Consider the following 22103-nt stretch of genomic DNA (forward strand, 5'->3'; position numbering starts at 1 on the left):
TTACATGAAAGGTTGGATATGTATTACAGTAGGGTTATTTAATCCTGGTCCTATGAGGGTCTCTGTCCTACATGATCTAGGTGTTTCCCTACCTCCACACACCTGACCTTAAAAGGGTGATCATCAGTTTTTTGCAGCATTTGATGGTTGCTGAGGAGATGCTGCAAACATTTGAATCAGGTGTGCTTAAGTAGAGACACATCTAAAACATGATAGAAAGTGGGCCATGATGGTTAGGGTTAAGAAAACCTATAAAATGTAGTTTGTAGTATAGTCACTGTTTATGGCAAATACAGAGACCTAGCCGCATTTACCATCTTCTAAATCCTAAAGGCCAGACTAAGATCTGCTACAGGAGACATAGACAGAAACCAGAATTTCAAAAGAATTGCACAGACGGGTCTAAAACTGAATTATTTGAACACCAGGACAGAGGACATGTTTAGAAAAAGCTAAATACAACATTCCATGAATAGAAACTCCTGCTGACTGGAAAGGAGAGAGGTGTAAGACTCATTTTTTGGGGGGGAAGTTTTGCTGCAGAAGGAATATACCAGTTTACCATTTTTGAATCCATTATAAAATTACCTTAAATCTAGGTTTGGTTGAGGAATGGGATTATTTCATGGGTGTACTCTATTTTGTTCCACAATGTGTAAGAGTCAATGATTTCACTTAAATGTCTGCACCTTTAAAGAAAACATGAGGGAATGATGGATCATTTGAACAGAACCTATTTTCTATATATAAGGACTCGTCTTATATTGATTAATACTTCTTCAATGTTGCTCTTTTAAATATCTAATATTGGAATTAAACCAAAAATGAACTTAATTACCCTTTCAACTGCAGTCCTATTTGTTAAACGGGTGCAGTTTGGCAGTAAAGTTCACACTCATGATCTAAATGACTTAAATAAGGAGAAACGTTCAGTTTATATTTAAAGAGAAGTCTGTTTCTAGCTTGTGTGTTTTATTTGGAACATCCCCAGATGAAAGTAAATAAGTACTACTACTCAGGTACAACAACTCATTTTCTTAGAAGAATAATAAAATAAAAATCCCAACAAATCTCTTAGTTTTTTAATTTTATTCACCTCTCATTCGTCTTATTTCATACAGATTCCTCACAAGCAAAGACAAAAGACAACACAAATGTTCCAGATAGCTGATTCCCAGGTTTTTGTTTTTCTTGCATTCTTCCCATATGAACAAGTATATACAGATAACACCTAGGAAGAGCACTGAAATAATAATAGTCGTATTAATAATTAACTCTTTCCCACAATAACAATTTTAATAAATACTCAGTGTTCTTAACCGCACAAAAAGGAGAATGATTATCGGGCTCACTCTAGTAGCAAAGGGATTGTCATCGATCCCAAAACAGTCGTAGATTTCCGCTCTCACACAAACACACCTTTTACCTAAAGAAATTTGCACAGTCAAGTAAATACCGCCTGTAGCCAATAAACTGTCCAGTGTATGAAAACAACCGATCAGAGTCTCTCCAGATGCTGAGGGTCAGAGGATCACGAGGCTGATGCGAGAATCAAGGAGGATCTGTCCGGTTCCGCGTCGGTGGGATGAGGAGGATGGATGCAGCGTGCCACTGACTGATGGAGGACGACTGTTTGGGATGTTAATGATGATCAAATGTGAAGCCACTTAAGAGGGAAGGAAGGAGCATCCTCTCAGTTAGTGTGCTGGCTACGTTTGGTGATTAACCCAAGCAAAAAGAAATCTTTCACCACAGCAGCATAAGTGAAAATACAACCTTTAATTTCAACCCATTGATTCAGTGGGATTCAGCGATGTTCCACCCTTAAGGACAGGTTGGAGCGCGTTTAGAGAGCGATCTTTAACCATTTTTATGAATCATTCAGATTCCTGGTTGTCCTTTTGTTCTCTGTTCAGCGAACCCCAGACATGTTCTATAAGATTTAGGTGTGGAGACTAAAATAGACATATGACATGGTAGCTTTATGTTTAAATTTGACCTGATTTTTTTGGACCAGTCCTGCTAAATAAACCTGATAAAGGCCCATCAGCTTACTGGTTAATTTTTTTTATCTTATATTTTAAAGAGTTCATCTTACAAGATTCCAAGTGTATTTGGAAAAGCTCCCTATTAAAATAAAACCAATATTACAGATCCTCATGCAGCCATGCCTTCATTACAGCACGCAGTTTTCTTATCTTCATCAGATACAGCTGCTGAACACCTTTATTGGAACAGAACCATCAGCAGAGTAATGTAGAGCTTGACAACATATTATTGATGCAAATCAGCCGTTTGATATACGAGTAAAAGGGAAGGGACACACCTATTTGAGTTCCAAGAAACTCAGGTTAACTCTGAAAAAGTGACAATATGAATAAAAAACACTTTAGGTTCATTGTTTTAAAGGGATCGTTCTGGGTGATAATATTTCGGTCATTTATTTGATTGTGTTTAGAACTAATTTTCCTTAACATCTTATTTTTTCGTAGCTATCTAAATGTTCTTTAAAGGATTGAATATTTCTACACCTTTCAGTGTTGGACTATGCTGCTGCAGCGAAATATTTCCCAATAAACACGGGCAGCTCTGCATGATATCATCCAGTATAAACTTTCATGCAATAGAAGCACACTTGGATGCTTGAATCAATAAAAAAAAAAAAACAGCGAACAGAGAGAAAATAAATTATTGGTTGTTTTCTTTTTATGCACAAGGCTGAAAATGTATCCTATCCTATCCTATTAAAGTTGTGAGGAAAAGCTTTCCGTCCTTCCAGGTTTAGAAAGATGAGGAGAAGGATGACCACCATGCAGAATAAAACATGCGCGATACAACGAGGAGCGTCGCTCCCCTCAGAAACAGAGCAGCTCCGAATGACAGCGAGAAACATAACATGAGGATTTCTGTTCTTCTCTTATGAGGCAAAGGGAAAGATGAGCAAAGAAATGCGTAGAGCTGCACAGACAGGAAACAGGAAGAGAGGATGGACTGAAATGACGTGGCTTTTTTTAGATGTTTAATGGCTTTAGAGAGAATCAGTCACCCAGCTGGAGAAGTTTAGCTGGACGAGCACAATGAGAATTTCTTCAACCCTCAGTGTTGTGCAGATTAAAGACCAAGGGCTGCTGGAAAGGTTTCATACCTTTTAAGGACACATGAGAGAAACAACTTTGACTAAGTGCAACATTATAGGAAGTTGGATTTACTAAGTGCACTCAGCTTAGAAAGGATGCCTGTTCCTTATGGAATGTTTCACTATAAGTACTGCTGTTCACAGAGAGTGGCCGGCTGCAGCTGCCCACATAGAGGAATTGTCGGGTCCAAACTCTGGCCCTCCATGTCCATGTCCATTAGGTTGGGTCGTGTGGTGCCGGCGCTGCTGTCTCCTGAACCAAGGGGGCTGTCGCAGCTGCTGCCCGGAGACGAGCTAAAGGTCCGGCACACGGAGCCACGCTTCCTGTGGTCCGCCCTTATCCGGGCCGGAGTGGGCCGCGGGCGAGGAGCGAACTCCAGAGTCTTGGGTCTCTCCAGGGGGCTGATGAGAAAGGGAGGGGCTGCGTCAGGGACAGGGGGAGCAGGAGCTCTACGCCGATGGGGGACGGGGTAGACTATGGAGGGGTCCGGGAGACGAGGGATGTCCAGTTTGTCTGGCTTTCCTGAGAATTAAATAAAAAGATTTACGTTATGTTATTCTGTTGAGACCTCAGCTAAAATGCACAGGTAGTCCACAGATATAAATTAAAAACACTAAAACAAAGACTGAGCCTCTATAGAGAAGACCTTGGAATACATATGAATGTAGAATGTGGCGTTAAGTATCTAGCATTTACTTAAAGTGCAGCTTGTGTTGAAGCAGTCAATGAAACATGCTGGGGGTTTATTTGATTTTCAGTGTATAAGGACCATTCTCTACAGCTTAGGAAAAGAAACAGAGTCAGAGTCTATTTGTTTTTTAAAGTAATGACTGTTCTTCCTGCTGGAAGTGCAACATAGCAGTCAAACAGAATAGAATTAAAAATATACTGATCCTCATAGGTGCTACGATAAAACGCCTACATGGTTTAGTTAGCCACCATCCATAAACCACCAACCCACACCTGCTTATTCTCAGATATTTAACTATTTAAACCCCGATACAGGCTTTTAGTTTGACATGAGCCTTTGTTTTAAGTGACATTTATCTTCTTATTGGAAGTGCAGTCTTAAATATGAAGGAAGCAGCTATAGATTAGAGAAGGCATGTCCAAAATTGATCCTCGAGGGCCACTGTCCTGCAGGTTTTAGAGGTTTCCCTGCTTTTGCACAGCTGATCTTCATTGCTAGCTGATTAACAGACTTTTATTAAACTGGAATCATCAGAATTAGCTGTGCTAAAGCTGAGAAACATTGAAAACCTGCAGGACAGCGATTAGGATAATGGTTAGAGGGCCTTCCAATCTCAAAGACGGCAAAAAATAAAATAAAACAGAAGAAATCCCCAACACGCAAACATTTTCTAAGTGATTTTAAATGTAAGGTTTCAGTTAACTATGAGGAAAAGCAAAAAGGATTTTTCATTCTTATGTAATACAATTCAAATAGTACGACACCTGCAGACAGATTTGAGGTAAAACCTTCTCAGATTGCATTTTTTTTCTTTCATGGATTAAGTATGTTGGTATCTATGAATGAAAACTTTTTACTGCTAAGTTCAACCAGGACTTCTTGGCAGAGGACAGCCTGCGTGTCAGAGGAGCACAGGAAGGATGCTGTGGTGGATTTTGGTTGCATACCTTTACATGTTGTGATGACTGGCGGTGGAGGCATCGGCATGCTCCCGTCGGACGGCGTTCTGCGGTGTCCCAAAGTCTGTGCTCGGGGCCGGATCGCACTGTCCGATGGCGTCCGTCTGTGTCCTCTGTTCAGCGCCATCGCTGCGGACACATGGGTGGGTGTAAGGGACTGGTTGGGCTCCTTCTTGAAGCTTTCCGCCCGTAGGTCTAGCAGAGGGTTGAGGGCAGGGGCCTGGGCTGACGGGGCCGTCGAGGGCGTTTTGATGCTGACCGACGGGGTCAGAGAGTAATCGTCCGAGTCCGAGGGAAGAAGGGACTTGGTGGAGTTGCAGTCAGACAGAGAGGACAGAGAGAGGAGTGTCACAGAGGGGGACGGGTCCATGCAGGCGAGCCCAGAGTCGTGGTGTCTGGAGAGCGTTAAGGAGAGGTTCCTGCTGGGAGGAGAGGTGCTGCGACGGAAACGGCCCGTCCGCTGGAAGAGACCCTCTTTCTTCTTTCTCTGCTCCTCTCGCTCCTGCTCATCCTGAAGCATCTGGGAACAAGATCAGTTTTACAGACGATGGATGAAGACTGCAGTGAAGCATACTTATGTGCAGCTGTCACCTATTCAATACCAACGCATAAGTGAAACCCTTTACTTTCGACATGACACCTTATAAATATGGTCTACCTGTGTAACGCACTGATCATCAGTACTGGTTCAACAGTGGTTTAAAACAAGAGTGTGACTGATTTTCACGGCATTATACATCTTTACACTCTCACTGATTTCTCTCTGGGATTTTTGTTGCTTTTTTCTCTTATTTTCACAGCTGCTGGTTTGCAGTCTTCTCAAAGAACATTTTGCAAGTTTAATTCATCTTTGCAACAGCCTTCACATTAAACATCACTTTGTGCAAGTCTCTCCAGAGATACTGATTTTGTAAGCGTTTGTTTTCATAAGTAAAAAAAAAATTTATTTTTTTTATTTTTTTTCCATAACAGAGCTCAGCATCTCTACCCCTTAATTTCATCTTGGCAGCTTTTGCAGAATATTCAGCTACTGGCTGCAAATTACTAAACTCAAAAGCAGATTTTCTAATCTCATGTGAGTCCAAATATAAATAAATATCAGATAAAATTGTTTCCTTTGTAAAAATAAAATAAAAAAATAAAAAAAACTATTCTTAATTATTTTAAAAAAAGCATAAAAAATGAATAACATGCTACCTTATAACCCAGATAGAAAGCTTAGTCATGAGTTTCAGCCTGTTTGATCTATCAGATTATCTTCCCGCTGTCTGCATCCCACCTGCTGTTTTCCCAGCTGCAGCAGGTCCTGTCCCAGACCAACAGAGGCAAGCAGGGAGGCGCAACCCAGTAGCAACATGTCGCTTTTCTTCCTCTGGCTGCAGCGGCGAACAGAGTCCTGGTTGCTTACACTCATGGAAGGGCTCGCAGACGGCAGGGAGAGGCTGGTACTGCTAATGGTAGCTGCCCCGCTCATCCCCAAGCCACCCCACAGGGGCCCAGAGTCCTCATTGGCACCATTACTGCTGGTCTCTGATGGGTGTAAGGACCCTGGTGATTCCTCAAACTCAGAGCCCTCCTCTGTTGTCAAGAAAGAAAGACTCAGATTGGGAGCAGATTTCTAGAAACAGAACAGAAGAGCTGAGACTCACCCATCTCATTCAGGCTGGAGAAGCCGGGCATCATGGGAGCATGTTTGGGTGACTTCCCCAGATTTGGGGCACTGGATGAATAAACTTTGCCTTCGCTGAGAGATTTGAGCCTGCATGAAGAAAGGCATTTTTAGTACCAAAAAAATAGGCAGTGACTCCTGGAAGTATTCACACCCTTGAAACTTTCCACAACTTGTCACTTTGCAACAGAGGGATCGCATTTTATAGAGAAAAAGTAGAGTAGCTCTAAAATAAATCCACCAGTGGCCAGTAATGTGTGGAGCCTCCATTCGTTAACCTTTGTTCCAGTAAGTCAGTCTAGAGGTCATTCAGGATATGTCTCTATCAGCTTCATGTATAAGGAAAAAAGTGTTTTTTTTTTTCTCATTCCTTCACAAAATCACTCCGTTTACACTGAGAGTAAATAACATATTTATCAGGAGTTACCATAACCGGTTGCACTGGATTTTATTTAAGGGTTTTAAAGTGAAAGTTGGCATATATTTTGATATTTCTTTAAAAAATACTTGTACGAATTACGTGTCCTTTGTCCTTCTCCTTCATAATGATGTGCTGCTTTATGTTGCTCTGTCACCCAATATCCCATAAAAATTAAAGCCTTACAAACATTTTCAGAAGGCATCTAAGTATTTAGGTTTGAACAAAAAAGCTGGATTAATTTACACTGAAAACCTAAAGCTTTCAGTCCAGATTATTACTTGACCGATAAAAAAACAGGGTTTGATGCAGCATTTCTGCTGCTTTAGTTGTTATTCATATGATCTATAATTTGAAACAACAATACTTAACTTTCAGCCATAGGTCAGGCATATATAAAATGTTAAAATGTTCTTTAAAGTAATTTTACTCCTTATATTATTAGTCATTAGTCATCATTAGTCAGACCAGTTTGAAGCAGCCCTTACTTCTCCTCTCCTCCAACCCGTTCCTTCTGGTGGGTGGAGCTCGGGCCCCAGGTGCGCCCTTTCTTCTTATTGGTTGTCAGGTCTTCCTTCTTGCACACAGCGCTTCGGCCCCATGTTTTACTGCCATCGCTCGGCGTCACTGAGACACACAAACGGCACTTAAACAACTTTATACTCAATATATTCCTCTAAGACTCTCAGGGGGTAGGTGCTCACGTCTGATGGCTCGCAGGCGGGGTAAAACCCCCGGACTGGCAGGAGGGGTGGTACTCTCACTCCTCTGGTTCTTCCTCTTGTCCACGCCGGGGGATGCCTGCACTGTGATCTTGTGCTCAAAACCTGTAGAGAATGGCATGCCTTAAACTTAACTTAAGATTCCTCCATCTGCATACAAAGTTAAAATTCAAACGTCAAGCCTCGTCAAAAAACTGGGAAATCTACAGTAAAATTTATCAGCAGCAAACCCTAGCGAAAATGACTGAAATCCTTTTTACAGCATCAGCCAATAGCATATATTTAAATTCTTCTCACCAAAGAGATAAAGCTTTTGAATGTACTATTCATAGTTCTGCAAAAAAAAAGATATTTCCTCTTGATTTAGTTCTTTGTTTGACTCAAACACTCCAGATCATCATTATTTTCACAACAAACCAAGAAAACATCAACTGAATCAAAATTTGGTTCCTAAAAGATGACTTAATCTATTAAAGAAAGAAAAACACCAACTGGCCTATCACTATGTGCTAAAAGTAATTGGGTTTAAAATAACACAACAGCACCTGAGCTATATTTAAATCTTAACTTTGACAAGGCCATACCAAAACATGTGCATTTTTAAGCCAATTGAGGCAGACTTGCAGGTGTGCTTTGTATTAACCTAAGACACAGACTGATGGATGGACATTCATAGAAGTCTATTTTATAGTTCCATTGAATCCAATAAATCATCCATGAACTAGAGAAGCAAGATGACTCAGATCCTGACACTACCACCATGTCTGAGTGTTGGGATGATGTTTCTCTTCTCTTGATGTGGAGGGGGGTATATCCTCCAAAATGTTCAAACTTTCTCTCTTGGGTTTAGATCATGTTTTCCTCACAATATTATGGATCATCAACTTTGTTTGATGATCCATAGGTCAAGGCGTGTTAGGGTCTGGATTTGGCTGGTAAATTTACCAAAAACAATCAATGACAATCAATGGCATCAATGACTGTTAATTCATGATTTAAAAACAGGAAAACTCATTTGAAAAACAAAGTTTTACGAATGTTATCTTTGAGTCATGAGTCAAATTAAAAGTGAATGGAACGAAAAATCAGAAACAGCAAAATAAAAAAGAAGAAATATGTATTTTTTACGCTTAGAGTAGTTAAGTCAGTGTTTAGCGATAAAAATAACCCCAGTAAGAAGTATAATAAACGCAGTTGATCTTTAGGTTTGTGGACTCATTGAAACAAATGCAGTTCCCATCCCAACCCACCAGAGGGCAGACTGATGCAGTTGCTATCCCTGCCCAGCTTCAGCAGCCTGCTCTTCTTGAAGTGGCCCTTCCTTTTCTTGACACTGGGCTTTTCCTGGTACATCTGGTGGATGAGGATGTTCAGCTCTCTCTCCACAATGTCAAACTCCCTCTCCGCCAGCTCCTGCTCCCTCTTCTTTAGCTGCTCCTCCTGCTCCTTCTGCTCCTCCGCTGCCCGGGTCAATGCCTCCTCCCAGGATCTCAGCTCCTGCAGACAGAATAGAAAGAAGACAAGGGAGGAGGATGATGTGTATCATAGCAGTAATTGGATTTAACACCTCTTCTGGCACAATCTGTATGCTGAGCTGTTTTTAATTTGCAGGAAACACCTCAGACTGTGAGATGATTCCCACCTCTTTCTAAAACACAAGAGAGAGACGGTTAACAAACTCTAAAGAGGGCTAAATAGTAGTTTTATTCAGGTCTGGTTGGATGGGTTCACAGTTCTCACCTTCTCCTTTGCTCTGAGCTCATCAAACATCTGCTGGATCTCTAGCCTCCAGTCTTCCTGTAATGAGTGAAAGGACTCCAGAGGCATCTGAAACATGGAGGACTGCTCGATGGCCTGCAGTCGCCTCAGGATGCTGGTGAACGAAGGCCTTGCACGAGGGTTGGAGCTCCAGCATTCTGAGAGATAAAGATGTTGAAGGAGCTTTAATAAATAGAGCAGGAAGACATTTGAGAAGTGCTCATCATCTTATATAGCAGCATTTAGAGGTATGCCTAATGTTACAAACAACCATGTCAGATTAAATGTTAATAATGTCCATTAAAAGCAGATGTAGATAGAAAATGAAGAAAAACAACATAACTTTAACAAGGTTGCTCATTTCAAGTATCAGGTTGGTTTTGCCACTTTTGTCATCATCAGAAACATTGTTTAGGTTGTAAATCAACAAACGTACTTCTTATCTATGGATCCATCAACATATGGTATTTTTGTGCTAAACATTTGACTAACACAACGAAGCTCATTTTTAAATGAATTCAATCTTTCCTGAAATATATCTCATATAATAATTTCCAACTGTGAGAGAAAAGCGTTTCTCTTACAAAAAGACCCCATGAGAAAGGCTATGCTAGAACGATGCCTTCTGTTCTTTTCTAAAGGATTTCTGTTGAATTATGGAGTTTAATTGAAAAAAATAAAATAAAACAATAAAAGCTCACAGATATTTTTATTAAATTGGCTAAAAATGCATTATAACCCCTGTTTCTATTTATTTTGCATTACCAGTTTTTAGTTGTTGACACTCTAATTATTATCACCACAAATAACATAATTTTAAAAATGTATCTATAATATTTTGTAAAGTAACATGAAATATCCATCATTTATAGTAAATGGTATATAGATCATAAAAACCTAAATGTGTTGGCTGTTAAAGTTAATATGAAGTATCTCATAATTGATGATTGGTAGTTCCCATCAGAGGGGAAAAAACAAAACCACTGAATCCACATGAAAAATATTAGAAACATAAACATTTAACATGGTGTTATGTTTTATCTATTTGTGTGGATGATAATACAACATTTGCATCCTCCCTCCACTTTCTCCCTCTTAGACCTTGTCAGGGTCAGGGTGTCCGGCGGGGTACGCCCTGGACTTTCCGTCGCAGGGCAACACAGAGACACACAAAGACACACATCCATGCGCACACACTCACACCTAAGAAGAATTTAGAGAAGCCAATTAACCTAACAGTCATGTTTTTGGACTATGGGAGGAAGCCAGAGTACCTGGAGAGAACCCACACATGCACAGGGAAAACATGCACAAGTGCAGCCCCCAATATTTGCAGTTACCACAAAGTCTGTAAAACGTACAATATAGTCTGCAATCAATATGATGCATTCTGCCGATCTAACACAAATATTTACATTAGAATAAATGAGAAAAAAAAAACTATTTAACTTGACAATTATATTACTAAACTCTTTCAGGCATATTGTAATAAAATAAATGCATAACAGATCAGCTGATCACTACAGTCTTATGCTTTGTGACTCAAATGTATCCACTCTGGGAGCCAGTTTTAAAAGTACTCGGTTTCCACTCTGGTTTCCACCGATTGAAAGGTGTTTAATATTATTCAAACCAGGCTTTGTCTGGCTGGGACCTAAAATAGTCAGAATTGTACCTGCAGTAGACAGTAACTAGCGTACTCTGAGTTTGCATTGGCGGAAAGAACAAAGTGTTGAGCAAACGACGATTTAGTGTGAGTCCTGGAAAAATTACCTCAAAATGACTTAATCCAACCTAATTAAGTTTATCTAAATGCTGTTTTGTTTAGCTTTTACAAGATTCTCACTTAAGAATAAAGAGGTATTAGTTATTTATTTAGTTGTATCAATTTACTGTATTTCTTTTCATAGTATCGTATTTCAAATAAAACACTAAAGGGAAACTGTTCAGAAGCAGCCTTCAGTGTAAATAGCAGCAGAAGAGCATCGTTAGTTTTAGATGATCTCCAGACTGGAGAATGGCAGTAAGAGAGTATGAAAGCACTCAGGTTCGGCAACTAGGTATGTGCAATTTGGAGGTGTGTGCACCTCAATGCTTCGCAATGTTCATGAGAAATGACCCTGGATCTCACATCATTTTAATAGAAAACAAAGGTCACTTGACAACTGCTTGTCTTTCGGACAAAGCTAGAGCAGCGACTGAACTTATGCTCCATATGAGCTGCTGTGACAAGCATAAAAATGACTTAATAAGGGTGCTGCCAGCATGAAGTTGGTAAGATTAGGCCATGGTCTTAGTGTTAGTAGTTCTTGAAGAAATGGTACGTCTATTTGGCTGATGACCAAGCAATGCTTATCTTCACAGCAACATATCAGGAATGATCCTCCATGCTGCATCAAATACCCAGTTGTGCAGCTTTCACAACAAAGGACCACCAAGACCCCAAAAAAGCATCATCTAGTGAGGACTATAAGTAAGATATTAACAGCTGATAATCAGAGAACCTCACGTAAAAGCATCTCTAGACTCTCCTTTTAAATTTAGCCAAACTACAGATAATAAATATAATGGATTAATAATAATAAAATGATATCATCTCTAGAATTAGAGATGATCTGAAACAGTTGCAACTAAATGATTGATCTAATTTAGTTTGAGTTTCTCTCATTAAGAGCAAACAAAAAAGCTATGTAATGCAACTTTCTACCCAAAAACATGAATTACCAAACTAAATAGTATTTTGCCTCAGATATGCTTTAAATTCACATGCTTATGGTAAAAGATAAATACCTATATAGAACAATCAGATGAAAGGGGCCATGGATTACTGCTTTTTAAAGCAAAATAAAACCTCATCTGTCAATATAATGTACAAAGTCAGGGCGATGGATTGTTGGACTGATTATACTTTTCATTTCTGGCAGGGGAAGCAGACAACAGGGGAAGAGGAGGAAGCAAAATGGTGACAGCATATGGTAACTCTCATAAGCCAAAACCCTGACTGACAGTGTTAGTTAGAGACAACATGCTCCACACCTACAATAAGAAATATACATCCTAACATTTATCAGCACTGTCATCCAGGTTAGTTAGCAAAGAGTCTCAGAAGTTACACTTTTTAACATCATTGAGGAAAATAAACATGTTGCAGGGAGACTCTATAACAAGATATATGAGGAAACAGAAGAGAGGAGACTAGAGGATGGACCTGGATGAGGTAAAGAAGAGTGAGGAGGCAGGAATGAGCTTTGATGTGTTAGAGATAAAATCTGACCTTAAACTTCTTTACCTGTGTTTAAGATGGAGCACAATAGGTCAGGTTTTTTACTGAGTGTTTAAACAGGGATGAGCTGAACTGTGAAACAAGAGCCAGTTAATACTCTACCGTAGTTTATAGGGATGGCTTTCAAAGTAAAAAGCAGGAAAAGACACAAAACAAGACCAACCCTTGACATTTTCAACTCTTATTCTCAGCTCGTGTGAAACAAGAGAAAACCTGCTCACGAAATGAACAAATGCAAGTTTAAAACTTCCAGTACAGAAAGGCCATGTTCAGCAGCTGAAGGGTCCAGCTCACGTTCTGCATCATCACGCTCAAGGTCATTTTAGATGACTGGTGTAAATGGAAATCAGAGAGACAAGCACGATGACAGGTGCATACGGTGTTTATTAGAACGGTATTGGTGCTCCCCACATCTTTGGGTAATTCTAAAAACTTTTGGGTGTTCAGGTAGTGCCTGCTTACCTCTCAGCAGCTGAACAAAAGGTTCAGGGCAGGTTGAGGGGATGGGAAGTGTCAACTTGTTCATGGCAACACCATAAGCTACCGCCAGGGCGTCAATCTCCCGGTAAGGAACTTCTCCGGTCAGCAGCTCCCACAGTAGGACTCCAAAACTGTTATCCAGAACGGACAGAGAAGAGGTCAGCGGGGTTTTTAAGACACACACAAAACCCCTCGCACAAACCGTCCAAAACTACAATCTTAAACCTCATTTAATTTGAATTTTTATGGAATATGTGAACACACACAACCACAATGAATACACCAATTCTTTTGTGAAATACAGTGGTGACAATTTTGAAAATAAAACAGTTTGAGGCTGCAAAAATGTGTGACTGTAGGAGGCTCACCTTCACCAGAAGGTATGGAATTTACCAATTCCATACCTAAATTAAGAGTATTTGATGAAACTTCAGAGTAACTCACCATCTAATCTGATTTTTTAGAAAGAAGAATGGGGGGGAATGTGTCTTCCTTGGTGATAAGAGTTGATCATACTAAGCATACTGTTTATAGCAAACACAACATTACCATTTTACAGTGGTTCTGATAATTAAAAGGTCCTTCAGTTGCTGTTTTGGACACAGGTTGCTGCTTTACCCATTCTTTAAACTGATTTAGTCCACCCTAGAAGATTATGACAAGTTCTGCCTCCTTGAAAGCAAAGAAATTAGGAATATTTTAAGAAACACTTGAAATATTCTAATCTAACCTTGCAGCTGGCTCTGTGCAATTTGGAGGTGTGTGCACCAAACTGCTTAGCAATGTCAGAGGAATCAAAATCAGCCGACTCAGAATCAAGTTTATGGCCCAGTAGGTTTGCACTTACAAGAAATTTGACTTGGTGTTGATGGTGCAGACAATTAAAATATATAGAGAGAATACAGAATCTATAGTTATATATGATATAAAACATGCAATATACTATATAGAATATATAGTATATAGTTTTATAGTATATGCACAGTAGACTGTGCGTTAAAGTAACACAGGAGGTTTGGAGATGCTACATTGGTGTAGCTTCTAGGTCCTGAACGGGGGAGGGAGAGAGACAGTGTCTCTGGGCGTTATTGCTAAGGCTGGTAGCAGATGGGAAGAAACTGTTCTTGCAGCATGAGGTTTTGGTCCCGATGGACTGCAGCCTCCTGCCAGCTGGAAGTGACTGAAATAGTTTGTGGCTGGGGTGCGAAGGATCAGCCACAATCTTCCCTGCACGCCTAAGAGTCCTGGAGGCATACAAGTCCTGGAAAAATGGAAGATTGCAGCCAAACACCTTTACCATGTGCAAGATGTCTCACCATGGGACTCTCATCATTTTAATAGAAAGCAAAGGTTAGGTCTTTCAAACATAATAAGAGCAGGTCCTGAAGTTATGGTCCATAGGATCTGATGTGAAAAGCCTAATAGCATAACAACTAAGGGAGCTGCCAGCAGGATGTAAGATAGGTTGTAGTCTTGGTGTGGGTATATCATGGAAAAAAGGTACATCAATTTGCCTTATGACCAAGTAAATCTTATCTTCACAGGGATGTCTCTGGAATATGTCATAATACAGCATCATAGGACCCAGTTCTGCAGCTATCAGAATTATGGACCTGCTTTCTGTATAAACTTCACCAAACTACAGAAAACAAAAACAAAGATCAAATTGAACTGAAACAGAGGCAATTAACTTACTGGGCTAACTTAGTTTAAATTTCACTCATATTTTTATTTAACATATTTTAAATGCTTTTGTTTGAAAAAAATCTTAGAAGTTATATAGTGCAAGACAGATAGACTTTGATACCTCCACACGTCGCTGCTCTTGGAAAACATAGAATGCTTGATGACCTCTGGGGCCATCCAGGCGTAGGTCCCCGCTGCACTCATCTTGGTGGTCTGGTGCCACTCCCTGGCCAGACCAAAGTCTGTAATCTTCAGGACTTTCCCATGCAGGTCGTCCCCTTCCACCGGCTCCAGGATGAGGACTGTGGAAGAGGAGATGGAGTAAGAGAAAGAGCAAACAGATTCAATTAGAAGTTTGTTTATTTTAAAAGAGAACATTTAGTTATTATAATCAAAAAAGTTCTGGTCTTTCCTTAATACATGTAAAAGATTAAACAAAAAACAGTAATCAACAGTAAAAAAGCACACATTATATCAACCATATGCTGCAAATATTATAGTTGAACTATAAATAAGTGAGATGTGGACATATCAAAAAACACGACTCTTTTGCCACAGTTAAAAATCAGGTTTTTAATTAAGGCAAAAGTTTATTAAATCATTTAGTATAAGAAAGTAATTTAAAAAAAAATTATGTTAATATGTCAACACAGTAAATATTAGCAGGAAGCAAGAAAATTAAATGGCAGAATATATGATTGTTCATTTATTTGAAATTAAAAAAACACAATTTATATTCAAAACCAGATATGTACAAACATGACAAAAAGAAAAAAAAAGATTCACAACCTTAATCCTTTTTTTTCTTCATTAGATAAAGATAAAGCATTAATTCAAATACATATTAGAAAAAGGTAAATAAGTCTGAAATGAGGTTAGGAAGGGAACCGTGGATCTAAATTATCCTTGAAACCATCCTAAAACCTGAAGGTTTCTCTTTCATCCATTTAAATTGTTACATCCAACTGTTTATAGCATGAGAATGTCCAGCACATCCAGTCCTAAAGGCTTTGATATAAATAAATACAGTATTGTAAAACAGCTATAAACAACATAAGAAATAAATAACTGAAAAAATAACTAAAAACCAAAAAAAAAAAAAAATAGCCTATATTTGTGCATTCTTCTACACAATCCTACACATCGATTTATGGGTTGTTTTGGATTGCATTAAGTGTTGTTATATCTGTAGGATGAAACCGATTAGTTCTTATGACTGCACCATCTACCTGAAGTCAACAAAGCAAACAGAGAATGTCCAGTGTGAGAAGAGTCTTTTGTGATACATTCTGCTGTTTAAATGTTTGAGCCAAATTTAAAAGTCAATTATCTACCACACTCTAAGGAAATATACGTCAACTTCTGGAACACGTCAAGGTTAAAAAACAGAAGCACTCTTTTCTTTTGGCATTTAGAAAACATATCATTTTGTTAACCCTAACTGACCAAAATGGGAATTTATGTCAAAAAATGAATTCACAAAAAAAGTTTGTGTCATTTAGCTGAATTCTATGGATCTATGTTTGCACTGGCAGCTTTTTTTTTATTGCCTTTGGCTCTGCTCCAATCCTGGGTCATTTCTGTCCACTGAAAGTCACTATCACATATAGCCTCTTTCTAAATGTCACCCTCTCAGCTGATCTCCCTGTATTTGTCCCTCTCTGTGTGACTTCCTCCTCCGCTTCCGTGTGAGAGTCGGCTTATGGAAATGTTTGGAGTGCACATAGTTTGGCTGCAGTCAGGTGAGGGTAGCGTTCCCTGTTCCTTTCCCTCCCTTACTTATCTACAGGCATATGCAAAGGGCGGTGAAACAAGGAGACACACAGCCGTGTCATTGTTTACACACACACACTCTCTCGCGCACACAGAACACACACACACACAAAAAAACCTCACGTGATGAAAGGTGTGCCTTTTCTCCCTCCACAGGTTTGCTAGGAGACCAGTTTCACCAACAGAAAACTGATCTCAGGTCAGGTTATGCTGACAGCACATTAGAAATTATTCATTTAACCAACACAGTGCTTAAGTTCACTTCTATATTGCTTTTATATCATAAAATTTTGGTTTCTTCATAAAGGAAAACACCAAAAACAGCTTTAATAAATTATTTATCCTGGTTGTACCACCTCTACCCCCCCAACACAAACAGCACTCACCCACTCAGACCATGTGTTGACTCGCTTTGACTTCCCTGACACCCTGACATTAACCATAACCTAACCATTATTACAGTAGTGCATACCCAACCTTAAACTAAACTAATTTCACACCTTAGTCCTAAACTAAACCGCAAAAAAGGAAGTGAAATATCTACTTTGGTACAAACGGTCCTCAATTTTATTGTGTAATTGAAAAGTGGTCCTCACACCAAAACATGAGCACACCCACACACTCGCTCTTTGCAAGAGCAATAATGACTGAACTGACTGTAATATCTGCATAGTGAAAGTGTAAAAATAACCTTTCCCCAATTTAAAGTTGAAATTTTAAATTGCTTTGCCTGATGAGGAATCTTCATCAGGTTTCAAGACGTGGTAACAAGTGAAGGTATAGCCATGTGAAAAATGAAAATGAGGAGCTTTAAATTCAGTAAGTCTGGTGATTTTTTTATTGATCTTTAGAAAATGCATTTAGTTATCATTAAAGATCAAACCTTGTTTTACTTTATTATGATATATAATCACTTAAATTGTTAAACCTAACAAAAAAGAAAGGTTGACACCCCCTGCTCCCTAACAGCTCCTCTTACTCCCTATGTCTGGCATGGCTTCGGTGAGAATACCATCACTGTATCAGTCCAAGGATTACTATGGGCTGTTAGATGTTTGAGGGGTTTGAATGCTCAGCTTATTTAAAATCATCCCACTAAATCTCAGCATAATCAGGATCTAGGTTTTGACTCTGCTGATGAGTCAATGCTTCAGGGTCCATCTCTGCTTCACTTTTAATGTTTTACGAAGGCTTTCCTTACGCAACCTCTGTTATACTGTACTTATGTTGGATTTTGTCACACTGCGCGGGTCGTGTCCTGCTGCAGCAAGCTATCCAAAACCATGACACTCCAATCTACATGCTTGAAAGTTATCAGGTTATCTTCGAAAAATGTTGTCTTATTTTTTTTTGGTACTTATTCCATTTTAAACGAATCTGCCCAAAGTGACCTACTCAAGATGCCCCTGTCCAGTGTTTATGTCCTTCTCTAAAAGAGCCAAGGATTTCTCCTTCCACACCGTACATGAAAGTTATACTTGTACTCTCCTTCTGAGTTTACAGGTTTTAAACAAATAGTCTTGTTTTTGCCTTTTGTTCAATCCATCCATTTTTTTACAAGCTTAATCCCAAGTGGGGTCAGGAGCGGTGCCTATCTCCAGCTGTCTACGGGCGAGAGGCAGGATACAACCTGGACAGGTTGCAGGTCCATCGCAGGGCAACACAAAGACAAACAACCATTCATGCACACAGTCACACCTAAGGACAATTTAGAGAAGCCAATTAACCTGACACTTATGTTTTTGGACTGTGGGAGGAAGTACCAGAGAACCCACGCATACTAGGGAGAACATGCAAACTCATGCAGAAAGACCCCGGGCTGGGAATGGAACCCTGAACCTTCTTGCTTCAAAGCAGCAGTGCTACCGACTGCACCACTGAGCAGCCCTATGTTCAATCCATGGCTCTTGATATGATCTACAGTGTGTGTGGAACTGTAGCATAACACTTGCAGGTGGTATGATTTGAATGATCAAATTTCAGCTGTGCTGTATGATTAGGGCTGTTGCTCTATTGGAAGGTGAACTTTCATTGCAGCCTCTAATGCTACGTTTAGATTGCACGCTGCTGAAACAGCTGGTTTAAATGCAAAGTCTATGGTTGACGTGCATCAAGGCACATCAAAAGGAGCAGAAGCAGGAGCAGTGCATCTTGAACCGCGGGGGTACGGGGGTCTGAGCAGCTCCGTCAGCAAAATAATATTTGAAGGCAGGATCGTAATCTTGATGAAGTGACAGCACAGATGATGTTTTTGGGTGAACTGTCTCACTTAAAAACATATTAAAATTACTTTTTACCCACTGATCACGGCAAATATAGCAAAGCCACTCTCTGCTATGGAACAGAGTAGCAGCTAAAGTATCAGATGCATCTGGACACCCTTAAATGGACGCGCTTCAGGAGCGTCAAAGATGCTCTTGAGGTGCCTCAGACCTTGATGTGTAAAAGCATAAAAAATGAAGCAGCAGAAGCTCTTTGCTGCCTCTATTGCAGGTTGAACGTAGCATAACAGTGATTCCTCTTGGATTTCCATGTGTTAACCTCCATCTATCTTCCCGTTAACCCTGACCAGCTTCCCCTGTCACTGCTGAAAAAAATATTATTACCACAGCATGATGCTTCCACCACCATGATGTCTGCTGTGTGTGCTGTGCTGCCACCATCTTTATTTATAGATGTTGAAGATCAGCCTGTTTTTCCAGTGTAGTCCTGTTTCTCTGACTGTGACTGGCTGGGTGTGCTCTCTTCATCCTCTGACATGGGAGTTTGCTCAGAGCTCGTCTGACTGGCTGTGTTTCCTGGACCGGGCCGCCTTTTACAGTTGCCTTTTATATCTCTGCTTCTGTCTCCTTGAACCCCAATCGGCTTCAGCAGATGGCCGCTCAGCCTGAGCCTGGTTCTGCTGGAGGTTTCGTCCTAAAAGGGATTTTTTCCTCTCCACTGTCGCTACAACCATACTTAGTGTGAGGGATTGCATTCGATGCAATCAACTGGTTTTCCTTAGATAGAAAACTTTGACTCAATTTGACTGTTTGATGAACTGTAAAGTACTTTGAGATGACATGTGTTGTGAAATAACGCTATATAAATAAACTGAATTGAATTGTGATCCTTATGCTGATTGATCACCTCTGTTCTCCAATGCCCTTAAAGAATAGCTGCATCTAAATTTATCACTACTCACTGGACAACTATAGGCAAGAACTGAAACTGGATTCTGTGTCTAAAATGTATTAAAAAGTCAAATACTGACATATCTGCTATAAATATCAAATAATTTATCAAAATAAAAAGCTGTCAAATTAGTCCAAAAATAAAATACTTATACTTCCAGGGGTAAACAGCCCCAGTCCTCCTCTGGACGTCTTTTCTGTTCAGATATTGTCAGAACTTAAAGGGACACCTGTCATTTTGGAGCTGACTGTTTCTATATCTGTGTCTCAGACGATCAACATCTGGAGGCAAACATGTTCACACAGACAAATGCCAGGATGTTTTTTTTTTCCTTATAGTCTTTATTAACTAGTTTGCTAAATTAGAAATAAGAAGCAACATCAGTTAAGATAGGAAGGTTTTGTATGTCAGCAGAGGGTGACAAAGAAGGTAGGGTATAAGGAGAGAATTTCTCAGAAACACAAAGTGAAAATAAATGACTTAGTTCCCACTGTGGCTCTCTTATGCGAGTAAATATCATCATCTTCTTCCCCCAGATATTCTCTCCGCTGCTATTTAACACCACAAACATTTCAGCCTCAGGTTTTCCTTACTGACAGTATTTCCTCCAGATCGGCTTTTTTCAAGCTTAGCTAACAGCTTTGAAACCTAGACATAGAGCCTTGGAGGGCAGGGAAAGAAGATGGAGGAGAAAACAAAAAGACAACCTCAAGGAAAGAGTAGCTTTTTAAACAATGCAATATGAGCACCGTTGGAAACGTTACCTCAAAATAGACTTGAAAGAAGAAGAAGATAACTTACTTTAAATATACATTTTTTTAAAAGAGCCCAATAGTCCTATTCTCATAAATATAAACACACAACACAGTGTGCTTCGGTCATGCATTTCAGAGATCAGCCCCTAAAAACAAAACCCTGATTGTTTAAATATAAAATACCTTCTAGTAGGGATTTTTTTTTTAGCCAAATACGGTTAGAGAATCACTATCTTTTTGGTTGTTATACTGTTTTTGCTTCCTTAGGCCGGGCACACACTGGGCCGGATTTATCAAGATCCAATTCTGCGTGCAGTAATTTGCGCTCGCAAACTGGAATTTTGCGCGAGGGGCTGAACCATGGTTTGCGGGTGATTTAACAAGAGTGATTGCGTAACTGGTGGCAGGTGCAAAACTGTTGGAGACGCCCTATTTAAATGATGGTTTTGCGCGTTTTTTGGTTTGCGGCAAAGTAGTTTGTAGTTTCTACAAACTAGTGCATTAAGAAATTTAAATCTTACAGTGACCCCCAACAACAACAACAACAACAAAAAATTATATATATATATATATATATATATATATATATATATATATATATATATATATATATATATATAAAACTTTGGCAACCTTTATTCCCTAGGGTGGTATGTGGCTGAATTTCTACTTCACTGCAGTAAAAAAAACAAAAAAAAAAACAGGTGTTTTGTATTGGCCTGTACAAAAATGCACATACCAAATGGCTTACAAGAAGTGACTGTGGATGAGATTACTGCGTGTATGCATCCCCGCAGCATTGGCATGTTGCTCCACAGGCGCAGGGGGAGAACCCCGACCCCGTCGCACAGCACTTCTGAAAAACGAGATTGGGAGATCCCAGCTCTCGCTGCAACCGTACGCTGGAATGACCCAGATGCAAAAAAGTGCAACGTTGCAAGGAGTTTTGTGATATCTTGTATTGTGTGGGTCCTCCTTGTGGCTGGCTCCAAATCCATTCGGAGTTCCCCCAACAGCTCCAAAATGGCAATGCTGGATAAACGATATGTTTTGATGATCGTTTCCTCCTTCATTGCAAAAATATTCACACGGAGTGAAAAAATGCGTTCTCTGCGTCTCCTTGCTCCATGTGTGCGCAATTACGCATACAGACCATTTGCACCTTCTTTTGAAACGTGTTAAATATAGAGTCAGATACCGTTAGCAAAATTGCTTTCAGGTTTGATAAATCACTTTGCGAGTGCTAAATTAATATATTTACATGTTCTCCTCCCACAAGACGCACTTTTGCGTGTAAACGCCCCATATTGCATATTCATTGCAGAAAAAGTACTAAATGGATAAGAGGCGCTATTTAGCACGTTTTAAAGACCAAATCCTTTTAGCACGCTGTTGATAGATCAGTTTGTACATTTTTTTAGCGTGCGCAGTGAAATAGCTCACGTTTTTATACACGCAAACCTTTGATAGATCCGGCCCACTGTGCGATATTTTCAATCATTGCACGCAGCTACAGCTCAAACTGTATGACGAAACCGCAGGGTTTAAGGGTTCACAGCTCTCGATCTATGTTCTCACACTGAGCGGCCCGACGCTCA

General features: G+C 39.8%; 1 protein-coding gene across 1 annotated transcript in view; it reads right to left on the reverse strand.

Moving 5' to 3' along the window:
• Window positions 1-2175: 2175 nt before the first annotated feature.
• map3k10 (mitogen-activated protein kinase kinase kinase 10) overlaps window positions 2176-22103 on the reverse strand; it is a 50663-nt gene continuing 30735 nt past the window's right edge. The window contains exons 2-11 of the mRNA XM_038306375.1: window positions 14925-15105; window positions 13100-13248; window positions 9337-9512; window positions 8847-9093; window positions 7579-7701; window positions 7363-7501; window positions 6437-6546; window positions 6067-6365; window positions 4776-5307; window positions 2176-3659 (exon numbers count right to left, since the gene is read on the reverse strand). Coding sequence (XP_038162303.1) covers window positions 3259-3659; window positions 4776-5307; window positions 6067-6365; window positions 6437-6546; window positions 7363-7501; window positions 7579-7701; window positions 8847-9093; window positions 9337-9512; window positions 13100-13248; window positions 14925-15105 — 2357 coding nt within the window. The 3' untranslated portion in view covers window positions 2176-3258. The remainder of the gene's footprint in view (window positions 3660-4775; window positions 5308-6066; window positions 6366-6436; window positions 6547-7362; window positions 7502-7578; window positions 7702-8846; window positions 9094-9336; window positions 9513-13099; window positions 13249-14924; window positions 15106-22103) is intronic.

The sequence above is a fragment of the Cyprinodon tularosa genome, unplaced genomic scaffold (assembly GCF_016077235.1).
Source record: "Cyprinodon tularosa strain WSP-4 unplaced genomic scaffold, ASM1607723v1 ctg58, whole genome shotgun sequence".
NCBI classification, from domain to species: Eukaryota; Metazoa; Chordata; class Actinopteri; order Cyprinodontiformes; family Cyprinodontidae; genus Cyprinodon; species Cyprinodon tularosa.